The sequence below is a fragment of the Lepidothrix coronata genome, unplaced genomic scaffold (genome assembly GCF_001604755.1).
Source record: "Lepidothrix coronata isolate B3197 unplaced genomic scaffold, Lepidothrix_coronata-1.0 Scaffold44, whole genome shotgun sequence".
Taxonomy (NCBI): Eukaryota; Metazoa; Chordata; class Aves; order Passeriformes; family Pipridae; genus Lepidothrix; species Lepidothrix coronata.
The window spans coordinates 2,169,825-2,182,143 of NW_016690224.1; the positions used below are offsets into that span (position 1 = coordinate 2,169,825).

The following is a 12,319-nucleotide window of genomic DNA, read 5'->3' on the forward strand; positions in this document are numbered from 1 at the left end:
GTCAGTGCCTGGTGTCGGGGGTGCTGCGGGTGCCCGGGGATCGGTGCTGGGGCTGCCAGGGGTACTCGGGGTGCGGGGGGTGCCGCTGCGGGGAGTCGCGGGGGTGACGGGGGTCCCGGTGCCGGGGGTGCCCAGGAGTGCCGGGGCTCGGTGCTCGGTGTCGGCTGTGCCGGGGGTGCCGGTGCCGGTGGCCGGTGCTCGGTTCCCGGTGCCGGGCGCGGATTGGCGGCGGCGGCGGCCCCTCCCCGGCGGGGCGGGCGGTCGGGCGGCCCGTCCCGGTGTGCCCGGCAGTCTGCGGGCGCTGCGGAGCCGAGCAGGGCCATGGCGGCGGCCCCGGCGGGTGAGGATGGGAACGGGGGGACCGGGGATGGGGCCGGCGGGGCCGGGCTGGGCTGCACTAACGGGCCTGTCTCTCCTCTTCTCCCCGCAGAGGCGGAGACCCGGCAGCGGCTGCTGCGCACCGTCAAGAAAGAGGTGGGTGCGGGACCCCCGGGAGCAGCCCCCGACCCCCGGCCCGGTGCCCCGCGGGGACCTTCCCGGGGAAAGCCCCGGGCCCGCCCGCCCGCGGCATCCCGGGCTCCCACTGCTGCTGCCGCGGGTTAAACAGCACTTCCCCCCCAAAAAAAAAAAACCAGCCCCGACCGGGGCCGAGAGCCCACCCCGGGGCCATCAGCCCACCCGGGCGCGGCTGTGGGTCTCGGCGGGCGGAGGGGCATCCCTGCAGCGCCAGTGCCCGGCATCCCAGCGCCCCGCATCCTGGGAAAATCGCCTCTGCCTGGGCGCAGAGCACACCACAACTTGGGATTTTCCGCAGGGAAAAAGGGGCGAGTCCCGGTGCTGCATCCTTCCCTTGGGAGCGGGGATGGGACGAGCCCTCCCGGCAGCGCGGTGCTCCTTGGCAGGGCGGGGGGCGGCGGGTGCTGGGGACCCTGGCCGGGAAAAAGGGGGGTGGACACATGTGTGCCCAGTGCAGGGTGATGGCATTTCGCATCTCGCTCTGCTCCCTCTTCTCAGGCATCTTTAACTCTATTAGTTTAGACCGTGTTTTATGCTGGGCTGCCTCGAGCTCCTCCGCCAGCGCAGAGCTCCGTGTTTATCGCCTGTGGCGTTACACCGAGAGCCCACAGTACATCGAGGAGCCGAGTCCTGCCCTGTGCTGGAGCGTTGGGTCACCGGGAGCGGTTGTCACCTCCTGCCCGTGGTCTGTCCCTGCAGGTCATCCCCCCAGAATATTGGAGAGGGGATGAGTTTTGTTTCTGGTCTTATGAGCACATCGATGTGTACCTTAGGGGCTCCGGGAAGTGGAAGACACTGCTTGGGGTCATGTGAACCAGACCTGTGGGTGGTGGGTTTGGGGACAGTGACAGTGCTGTTCATCCAGACCATTTCCCACCTTTAATCCTCTGCCGGGTGTGGTGCTAAGGAATACTACCGGTTGCCTGGGCAACGGCTATTAAACCAGGAAAAGGGTATGACATTTATTTAGCGTGGTGGATGGAGCTGCCATCTCATTATTACTGTCTGTGGCTGCTCCTGAGCGCAGAGACACGACGGCCTGAGCGTCAGCTGCCTCTGGGGGTGGGAGGTGAGGCCTGTGCTCCCAGCTGGGAGCTTCTACCAGAGCCCACTGTGCTTCTGTGGGCTCTCACTGCCCGTGAGCATCTCCCGTGCTGGCCTTCAATGCTTGGCTTCACTCCCTCCCAGGGCTGTGTGCTGGGAGAAGGTGCAGCTTGTGCCTCAGGGAGCAGAGCTGGGCTTGTGACATATCCTTCCCACTGGCATTTGGGGAGGTAAACATGGGTTTGGTGAATGTTAGTAAAGCCTGAAGGAGGGAGGGGTGCGTGGGGGAAAGCCCTTCTGCCCTGGTGCTGTGGTGGGGGTGTTTGACACACTCTGGGATCTCTCCAGCAGCCTGTTAGTGCTGATGGAGAGCATGGACTTTTTCCTTGTGGTCCCATCACTCTGGACTCCACCTTGGGATGTTGGTGGGGATGTGGGTTCTCTGCCTACACCGGTTGCCTACATGGTTGCCCTTCCTTTGCGGTTTCTCCCTGCCTGGTGCCCACAGCCACACAGGTGGGGGAATTCCATGGGGGACCCACACTCTGTGCTCTCCACCTGGGCTTTGTTCTGGTAGGAATTAAAAAACCTGGGGAAACATGATCCTGTAGATTATGTAATTAATTATTTAGCAGCATTCCTGAAACTGGGAGCAGGTGGGACATTCTTGTGTCTGTTGCTCCCTACTCATTAGGCCTGTTTTGCTCATGCTTTTGGTTTTTCTACCTCTCCTAAACTGACCCCAGGTTAAGTCAGGAGCTTGTGCAGACTCCAGGGAGCAGTAGAAAGGACCAACTGCAGAAACCTCCTGTTTTTGTTTTTTTTTCCCATTCCCAGAATTTTTACCTTCCACAAACCTGTGTATTGTCATGTCACTAGACCATGTCTGGTTTTGCTTCAGCCATGGCTCTGTGTGAGCTGCTGGGGCCCTCAGTGCAGGTGAGCTCTGCTGAGACAGGGGACAGCCAGGGATCATCCTTGGGGAGCTGTGCCACATCTGTCATCCCAGTGCCATAACTGAGTGAGTATAACACTGGGAAGGCAAGGTCTGATCCGAGCAGGGAGATCAACAGTAGACTGACATTACCCAGAGCACTGTGTGAGCCAGCAGCCCTCAGTATTGGGCTGTTGCCATGGTTAATGCATTTTATTTTGAAGCAGTCCTGCGCTGCAGTGGTTGTACATGTTGAGATGAGTTGTGTTATCTGTCACCGTCTCCTTCCTCTCCCCCTCCCCATATGGTCACAATAAATCAAACTAAGCCCAGAAGCTGCAGAATTGACTATTTGTCAGCAGGCTGCAAGGGAGGGAGAGAAGTCTGACTTTGTAAGGAATCCTGTTTCCTGTTGTGCAGGATAAGAAGCATAACCAATATTCTCTGATTTATTTTTTTTTTTAGAGCTTTTATCAAGTGGAATGAGGCTTCTTTACAAACCCAGAGCCTGAAATACCCAGGCTTGAAGGAGTGTGGGTTTTTGACTACAAATATTCTCCTCGAGCCTGTGCTCCTCCCCTTCTTTTACAAGTTTCATTTTTAAAAGAGGAGGTCTATTTTTAACCACCTCCAGGTAATTGCATTGCACAGAGGGGTGGGTGGGGAAGCAGGTGTTACCAGTGCAATACACCTGTACTGCGTGTGCCTGGAAAATGAGTTGAGTGAAAAGCTGAATGGAATATGAAAGTAAACAGTCATCTTGGTTATTCTTCTGCAAAAACTTAGTTTATATTTAACTTGCCACTCAGCAAGCAGCTTTAGTTCTTTACTCGTCAGTAACCGCTGAGCTTGGATTGAACATTTTGCTGCCTGTTCTTAGAATTCTTTTAAAAATTTGGTTTGACCACAGCCTGCTTGTCTTCTATCAGATATATTGTTTGTTTTTAATAGCTTGAATGGTTGTCACTGTGTAGCTGTTGACTAATTCCTTCATCATGTGTCATGGGGACAACAGTGAGTCTCTTCCTCCCACCCTTTAAACGAAGCCCCCACTTTGCAGCCACGTTGTCTGGTTTGTGGCTAAATAACACAAATCACTGGTAAGAGCAATATTTTTGCATCATGGGTTTGTTTTTCTATGTGCCCGTGGTTCCAAAGTATCAGATTGCGGGCGTCAGTGCCAGCTATTTCCTTCTGGATTGGTAGAAAATTGTAAATTAATTTAATGTTACTAGGATTTGAAAAATTAATGTTGAGAGCTTTAAATGCTCTCAAAGCCAGTTCATAAAAAAAAAAAAAAAAAAAAGAAAAAGGCTTTTGTGTGGCTGTCAAAAGTGCTCAGGCAAGATGAAGATGAGGATGAAATGAGGATGATGAGCTGCAGGTTGGTAATGAAAGCTGCTGTTTGCAGAAGGACCTTCTGATGCCTCTTAAGCACCCAGGGCAGCCCTTTTCAGCTGTTCCTGTACTAGGAGTAAACAGATATCCTTTATGCAGCATTTCTGGATTGCCTGCATCGATCTGCTCTGAAGAGCAGCACTGATCACTGGGGACCATTTCCTCTCCTTTTAAAGATAAAAGCAAAGGGGTGCACGAGTGCTCTCATGCTCCAGAAACCCCTGGCTAGATCCTTCATCCCCAGAGCAGGTTTTGTGCTGCTTTTCCCTTCAGTCCATGTGCCTCAGTCCTCCTTCCTCCCCACCCAACCTCCCCTCTCTGCTGCCAAAATATCATCCCCTTCCCTCCTGATGTCCTGGCCGTTGCCATGGAAATACCTGGGTTTGCACAGATTCAGGACTTCAGAGCAATTTGGAGCTGAAAGTTGCACTTGATTTTGGTGCAAACAGTGTCACTCTTTGCTATGTTTAATTGAATCCAAAAAGCTTGTCAGGGTGACATCATCTGGGAAAACAGGAGCCTTGGGATGAGAGCAGAACAGGGCAAAGCTTCGAGGTCAGGTGCTGGAAACACAGAAATGACTAAAGTTTTCCTTAAATGTTTCCTTAAATGTTTCCTTAAATGTCTGTATTGAGCATTTACAGCAACCAGTGCCAGCAGTGCCAACAGATGGCTTGGAAGTGTGTGTTTGACAAGCACAACAGGAATAGAACCAGCTATAACGTGATCTTAGTGAGCTTAAATTAGTGTTGTAAGCACAGATTTTTGGCCAAAAGTTGATGCCCTATGAAGAAAGTCTGGTGCAAAGCACTATCAGGAAATACACATCTCTGGGATCATTCCTGTGTCCCCCAGGGTGCATTGTTATCTTATGGATCCTTCCATTAATATTTTTAAAATTTACTTTCCAGCCAACTGCCCAGATACTCAGGGTTCTTCTCCCCCTTCCCCTCCAAGGAGCCTCATCCCAGTCCCCAGCCGTGAGCACACGTTGTGCCTGGGGAAGGTCTGGCCTGGAAATCCCACGTGTGTCACGTGGAGGATCCCTCAGCTGCAGAAAGTGCCATGTTTTATTCAGCAAGCAGCGATAAATAATTAAATAAGACTTTTAGAAAAGCCAAAGGTCTCCGTGGGTAGGACTGTGATCGATGTTTCTGTGGCAGCAAGAACAGGGAGCTGCCAAATGGCTTTAAAGGGAAGTGCCTGGTGCCCTCAGAGCTGTCCCCAAGCTGTCCCCCCGTGCTGGGGGGACATCAGAATGTCTGGTGAGAGCCCTTAGATCTCTGGGTATAAATAGTGCATGTGCTCTGCAGCTGGGGGTGTTTTAACTGATCAGAGCCCAATTAATTTGGTTTATTTAGTGGTCAGCCAGTAAAGTCTTGGAGAAGTGGCAGAGTGTGGCTGCAACTCGTGATGGTGCTGAGCAGTGTGTCTGGCACCTGCCTTTGGATAATCAGGGTGTTTGTTGCTGGATGGATAAGAAACATGGTAATGCATCAGAAACATGGAATCTTTCAACACTGGTAAAGTGAATTTTATAAACAAGTCTGCTAAAAAAAGATATTGTAGCAACAAGACAGGCAACAGGCAGATGTTTCATTTTCAGAGGAGAAGATAAATCTGATTGATGACAGGTTTTGGTCCGAGAAGTTCTGCTTTAGCTGAAAAGGTGCCTTTTAGCTCCAGCATGGGTGGTGAGATCCAGTGTCTTGGGATTTCCATCCACCATTCCCAGCACACAGAGACTTCTGTGGGCACTGGGGTGGGTATTCCAGAAGGGCTTGGGGTCTGGGGTAATCTCTTTGTGTCCTGGAGCTGAGCAGAGATTCTGCACTTGCTGTGCCTTGGACACTGAACCACCTTTGGCACATCCAACCAAACCAGGCTTGTGTTCCTGCTGGGAGGTGTTCACCTGTGCTGCAGGGGAGTTGTGTATGTCATGTACAGCCATGCCTGGGGTCATCTTAATATGGCATCTAAGTGATCCTTCAGCATTTTAAAACACCTGAGAAGTGGTAATGCTGCAGTGCTACAGGGACACACCTTGTGCAGAGTAGGGAGCTGCTTCCTGTGGAGCTTAACCAGAGCCTGTTCCTGGAAGGGGACCTTGGTTCAGAGAAGCACTTACAGAAATGCTCAGATTACAGCAAGGGCTGCCCACGTGGACTTGTTGCACCAAAACTGACGTGGAAAATGGGATTTTAAGTGTGAGAATTAACTTCCAAACACATAATTAAAGCAGCACTTACACTGTGATGAGAACGAGAAAACTCCAGCTCAGAAAAGAATTTGAAAAGCAAATGTGTGAAAGCAAACCAAGTTTAAAGCCTGAATCATTCATGAGTTGGGGGTTTTCTGTTGTTGTGGTTTGTTGTTTTTTTTTTTGCTTGGGTTTTTTTTTTTTGTCTGTTTGATGGCTTTTGTTTGAGGGCCTGTCGGTTGAATCTGAGGTGGATTGAAGAGGAATATGAGCCTGGCAGTGCTGGCTTAATGGGCTTGATGATATTGGAGGTCTTTTCCAAGCTAAACAATCCCATGATTCTATGATTCTGAGGGGATACAGCCAGTGCAGCTTCCTGGCTCTGGTCTTGCATCCTCTCATCCCACCCAAGTCCTTGACACCCCCTGCAGAGGTGGCTGTTCAGAGGGAGCAGAAAACATCATCATCTCCACTCTGTTTTTTACTGTAAATCCTTTGTTTTCAGGATGTGGGTTATGTGGACATTCAGCAGAAGGTCTTACCATGTTTGCCCCAAACAGATTGACAGCAGTTCCTAAAAACACACTTCTCTGGAAGATGAACTCAATCACTGGAACATTTATTTTACTGTAGCTTTTATTTACATGAAGGGAAGTCCCACTCCGAGGACTGAAATCAGACCTGGATCTGCTCTCCCATTGCTTTTGCTGCAATGTCTGGATGCTTTGCCACGTTTTTTGCTCTGCCAGACATTTTTTGGTGCTGGATCTGGTGACCAGGCCTGTGCCTGGGAGCGTCACTGTGGCTGTACCTTAGAGCTCGCTGTTCTCAGCCTTTGGCAACGTGACCGAGCTTCACCTTGGAGCAGGACTGGGAAAAGGATCACACTGGGAACTCTGTTTGCATCTGGCTTGCTGTAAACAATTTCACAGAGTTATGAGCATGGCCAAATATAGGGGAGGTGCTGTGCTCCCATAGAAATGACTTGATAACCAGCAAAAGGCTTTGCAAGAGGCATGGCAGGAAAACAGTGACTGCAAATATCCCTGAATAAAAGGATGGCAGGAAAATAGTGACTGCAAACATCCCTGAATAATCTATACAGTACAGGTTGTATGGGAAAAAATCCAGCCAGGTAAAACAGTTGTGAGTCAATATTGCCTTAGACTAATTAAACCCAGAGTTCTTGGCTTGCTCCTGGTCCCTGCACCTCGGTGGTGGTTGTAGCTGTGGTAATATTTGGCTTGTTCCAGCAGTATAAATGACAGCGGGGCTGGGTGACAGGAAAACTGGACTTGCATGGAGTGTATCCCTGGGAATTTCATAGCAGAGAGGTCTAAGCCTTCATCCCTCACTGGGGTCTGGGGTTGATGGATAGGTGAGGGTTTGGTTTCCTTTTTAAGGGTGAAAAAAGCAGTCAGTGAAATTAAATTCTAATAGCAGAGTTTGGGCTGGGATGGAGCTGCCCAGGGTGAGGGGAACCACAGGAGGGGCTGAGGGATCAGAAGCCTCCCTGGAGGAATGGGGTGCAAGCTCAAATCCCTGGTCTGAAGGAGGTGCACCAGGATTTCTGGTGCCCCTAAGGAATGCCATAACCTGGGCTCCACTCAGTGCCTGTGGTTCTTGGATCTGGCTTTGGAAATGGAACACAGAGGAGAAAAAGTGGTTTTCGTTGTAGTTCAAACATTCATGTAAAGCACAGCAGGATCAGCTGTCCTGTTCAGGAGTCAGTGATTCAGACTGTAGTGGTTCAGGTAGTGTTGAGACTGGCCTGTCTTTGGTTGTGGCTTTGGATTATAAATTATTAATTAATGCTGTTGAGTTTGTGTGGACACCCTGTTGTGGGGTGGCCCTGTCACCCTGCTCTGGTGTCTTGTCCTGTGCTCACAGCTGGAGCCAGGAGGATTGTTTGTACTGTTGTGGAATACTTGATGAGATTCCTCTCTAGTTTACCTACAGCTAAATTATTAGTTGCTGTTTTAATTTCCTTTCTCATAAAAGAAGAGCAAACATCTCATTTCCCTAGGCTGGCATGAGATCCAGAGTGGGCAGCTTCATCTGTTGGGATTGTTCTGGCTACAATCGGAGAATTAGCATTAAAATGCTGGAATGCAGCACATTTAGAGGCTGTTCAAGTCTTCTCTGTGGAGGGAGCCAAGTGTGGCTGAGCTGTTCCCCATCCCCTCAGTGTCACAAACTCCTGGTGGATCTGGGAGCACATGGCAGATGGGATCTGTGGTGTTTGTGATCCCAGCTGGCTGTGGAGGGGTCAGGGTCCAGGTAGGAGAATCCTTTGGGACCTGCAGACAACAGCATAGGAGGAGATCTGTCAGAGGTTTTTTTTTGGTTCTCTGGCTTAGAGCCGTCCTACAGACATGCCAGACATGTCTGTTTATGGGCAAATGTAAGATTTCTTTCTTAGTATGTAGAGAAAGTTAGAATCTCTTGATTCTACGCCCTGGAAGTGTTGATTCTGTTCCCTGGAAGTGTTCAAGGCTAAGTTGGATGGGGTTCGGAGCAACCTGGTCTAGTGGAAGGTGTCCCTGTCCATGGCAGGGAGTGGGAATGGATGAACTTTAAGGTCCCTTCCAACTCAAACCATTCCATGATTCCATAATATCCCTTATTTTCTGTTGCAAAGCCCTGTCTGCCTGTCTGGCCTCTACCTGCTGTGACTGGTATTTCTGTTTGTCACATGCCAGGTGAGTGCCCTTGTTGCAGTGCCCTTTCCACTTCTAGTCCTGCAGATTTATTTTTAGTGCGATAACCTCAGTCAGCACAGTGCATTTTTTTTACTTTTAATGAATAATTTTCCACTAAACTGTGTCTCTTGGAAGGTTTTTTGTTTGTGCCTCAAGCATGCAGGTGGTTGGAGCTGGAGTCCTGCTGTCCTGGCTGCTCCACAGGCCCTGGATAGGCAGATGGTCACTGCCCTGGGGAAGGCCCTGGGCCGGTGTCACTGCGGGTGTTGTGTCAATATATTCAAATTTTGAACAAATATTTGAATATACTGCTTTTTGGAATATTTCCTAATTTAATCTGAAGCTGGTAAAGATATAACTCTGTGCATTGGTTCTCAAGTGTATTTGGGGGGGGGTTAAAATGCTGATATTACCAGTGTCTCCATGAGGGTAAATTTACTATCTGTGCATTGTTGTTTTCTGGTGGATCAGTTGGATGTGTGAGAGGGAAGTGCCGTGTCCTGCTGACAGAGGAGGCTCAGCCTGGCTGGGTGAGGTCCATGAGCCATCTGGACAAGGAGAGCTCAGCCAGCTGGGAGAGCCAAATTTTGGGGAATCCCTGAGGGCCCCAAGACGTGCCTTGTCAGACCTCCCTTCCAGGGCTGCCCCAAGGGGGTGGTTGGTGATGGGTCCTGAGTTGGTTGAGGTTTCAGAAGGGGGGACTGGCATGTCTTTGAGGGACACATGTAATGTCAGGTGGGGGAAAAGGAGCAACTCTTGTGTTCTCCTGGGCACTGGTGCTGGTGCTTCCCATCCCTAATCCACCACTGCTGCTGAGGTTGAGGGATATGTGGGAGGGAGGGATCCTTTCCTCTTGCTGGGACTTTGCTCTGTCCCTGTTTCTCTTTTGCAGTGTTCCTTCTGTTGAAGTTTAGAACTAAACGCTGGAGCTGGGAAGCTGAGTGAGGAATGCAGCTGCCCCTTCCCTGGTGCTCAGCATGGGGCACTGGGATGAGGGGAAAACTGTGGGGCGTGAGGAAGGAGCACCAGGAGATGCCCTGATCAGGGATAGCTGCAGTTTTGAGACACAATAAAGCTTTTTTTGGGTCCCTGGAAGCAGAGTTTGCTGCCCTGGGATGTTCCTGCAGCTGGAGTCACTGCTCTGAGCGCAGTCGGGATGTGGGAGCTGCAGGAGCTGGATCATGCTGTGCCAAGGGGGATTTCCCAGTGCTCTGAGCCACCTCCAGTCCTGAGGTCCACGTCTCAGTGACATTCCTTGCTGTGACTTCCTGACTCACTGTCAGCTCATCTGAGCTGCTGGGATCCATGGAAGTCTCAGAGCTCACGATCGGGTTCCATTAGTCACCTGGTAGGGAGCAGGGTTGGGAGCTCACCTGATGGCTCTGATGCACAGAGGAGCTTTGGCTTCAGAGAGGACTCTTTCTTTAATCCATACCCGTAAAGGATTTCCTTTATTGAGCTGTTAGCTGTGCAAAATTGACCTTGATTATATCTTGCAAAGGAGTTTAATTCCCCAAATGATGCTATTAAAGGTCTCTCATACACCCAAGGTTTGCTTGGCCAAGTCCTGACCTGCTATTTTTCCCTCCTCCCTGTGCCTTCAGAGGGAACACCTTGCTAAGCAGAGCTTCCCTTGTGCCCACAGCGCTGGGAACCCTCTCCCCTGTGGTTTCTGAAACCAAGGAGTGAAAAGCAAGATGTTGTAGAGGCACTGGAAGAGGAGATCTGGGCATGCTGGCAGCTCTGTGTTAAACAGGAAAAATGGTTGGGAACTGAACATTTAAGGAACAAAGATTCAGCTGGACTTTTGCTGATTTCAGCTGGATTAGGGAGGGTGCAGCTGGGGATGGAAGTCACCACCTCTGCACTCTGCTTACCTGGCAGGTTTGACCTCCTATCTTCTCTCTGCAAAAATTACCCTCCTAATTTATGTGGGTTCCTATTTATTTTCATCCCCTAATCGTGCCCCTGATGTGCACTAGTGCCAGCTTCCTTTTGATCAGCTGCACTGCAGTGAGAGTCAGTGAGGGCAGAGCTGCTGGCATTGCTGTGCAAATGGCATTCCTGGGCACAGCTGGTGCCAGGTGACCCCTGAATTAGGCATTGATGGATAGTTACAGTCATTTGGGACAGCTGTGTCACATGAAATTTGTCACATAAAAGGTAGGAACGGAACAATACTGTAAGAGCATTAAATATGAGATCTGCTTACCCTTTATTAGAAGACTTTTATCTAAACGATGCTCAATTCCTGCAGTTAATTCTCTGCTCATCGTTTTCCTACTTTGAAGTTTCTCAGAAATGAAACAACCCTTTTTTTATACCTGACTTTTTGAAACAGCTGGTGATGCTCAATAGGCAGAGCTGCACTGATCCTCCATGAGAGCCCCTGTACCACTGGAAAAATCAGGGAGCAGGGAGGTTTCTGAGTGCCCACCCCACCACAGGTCTGCTCGTGCTGGTCCATGGCTGAAATTCCATGTTTTCTCCATCTGCCTCTGTGCCACAGGTGAAGCAGATCATGGAGGAGGCGGTGACGAGGAAGTTTGTGCACGAGGACAGCAGCCACATCATCTCCTTCTGCGGTGAGTCCCCCACAGCAGGATGCTGACCTGGGCTGGGGCTGGAGCACCCTCTTCGTGCTGGGCTTTCCCTGCTGTGCCATGTGCCATTCCTGGGAACACGCTCCAGCTCTGGGGCGCTGGGCTGGGGAGGGGATTGGTGCCAGTGGGTGAGTTGTTCTGGCAGCAGTCAGAGTCCCTGAGGCCTTTGCCCTGTGCCTAAAATATATTGAGATGTGTCAAAGAAGGATGGATGCTGGCAGTGTGTGCAGCCACTTAGGAAGTACTAGAAATAATATTTTATTTTTAAATTTCCTTGAGAATTGATTCAACTGAAAGTCTGTCAAGTCCAAATATTTCTTTGCTATGATGGAATAGGAATTTATGGAAAGGAGTCTGCAGTCTGCCAGAGTGCCAGAACAGAATGGCCGGAGGCTGACAGAGAATTTTAGATGGAGTCTGTGGAAGATCTGCTCTGATACTGGGCTGGTTTCGGGCTTGTTTTCTGGCAGCTGTGTTTTTACTAGCCTGCTTTCTTACCTATTTTTCTCCTACTGGTATAAAAATTTTGTAAATGTGGAAGTGTTTCAGAATGGATCCATCAAAACCTTGGCAAGGAGGTTTCTAAAAGCCTCCCTGAAGGGCTGTTGGGTTTGGGCTGTGAGATGTGCTGGAGGCCTGTGAGCAAGGACTGGGGAGCTGGAGAGGAGGAGTATTTGTACCTCAAAGGTAGAGGGGAGCAGGACAGAGCAGCCTTGTTCCAGGTGGAATGTGTCACAGCTTTGGTCATCGGAGAGACTTTACAATCAGGATGTCAAAATGAGGTTGTTTCTATTTTTTTTTTTTGGCCCTCCTGTGCCACTCTGTCAACCACTCAAAGTGGAGAATGTGTGACTGGGACAGTCAGTGCCCAGGAAAAGCAGCTTCAGGTGTCCAGTCTGCCACATGCCAGCGTTTGTAGAAG

At 50.3% G+C, this 12,319-nt stretch overlaps 1 protein-coding gene across 2 annotated transcripts in view; it reads left to right on the forward strand.

Moving 5' to 3' along the window:
* Window positions 1-291: 291 nt before the first annotated feature.
* Window positions 292-12,319, forward strand: part of SGSM1 (small G protein signaling modulator 1) — a 39,093-nt gene continuing 27,065 nt past the window's right edge. For both annotated transcript variants that reach the window (XM_017814411.1, XM_017814412.1), the window contains exons 1-3: window positions 292-340; window positions 431-474; window positions 11,304-11,379. In XM_017814411.1, coding sequence (XP_017669900.1) covers window positions 322-340; window positions 431-474; window positions 11,304-11,379 — 139 coding nt within the window. In that variant the 5' untranslated portion in view covers window positions 292-321. The remainder of the gene's footprint in view (window positions 341-430; window positions 475-11,303; window positions 11,380-12,319) is intronic.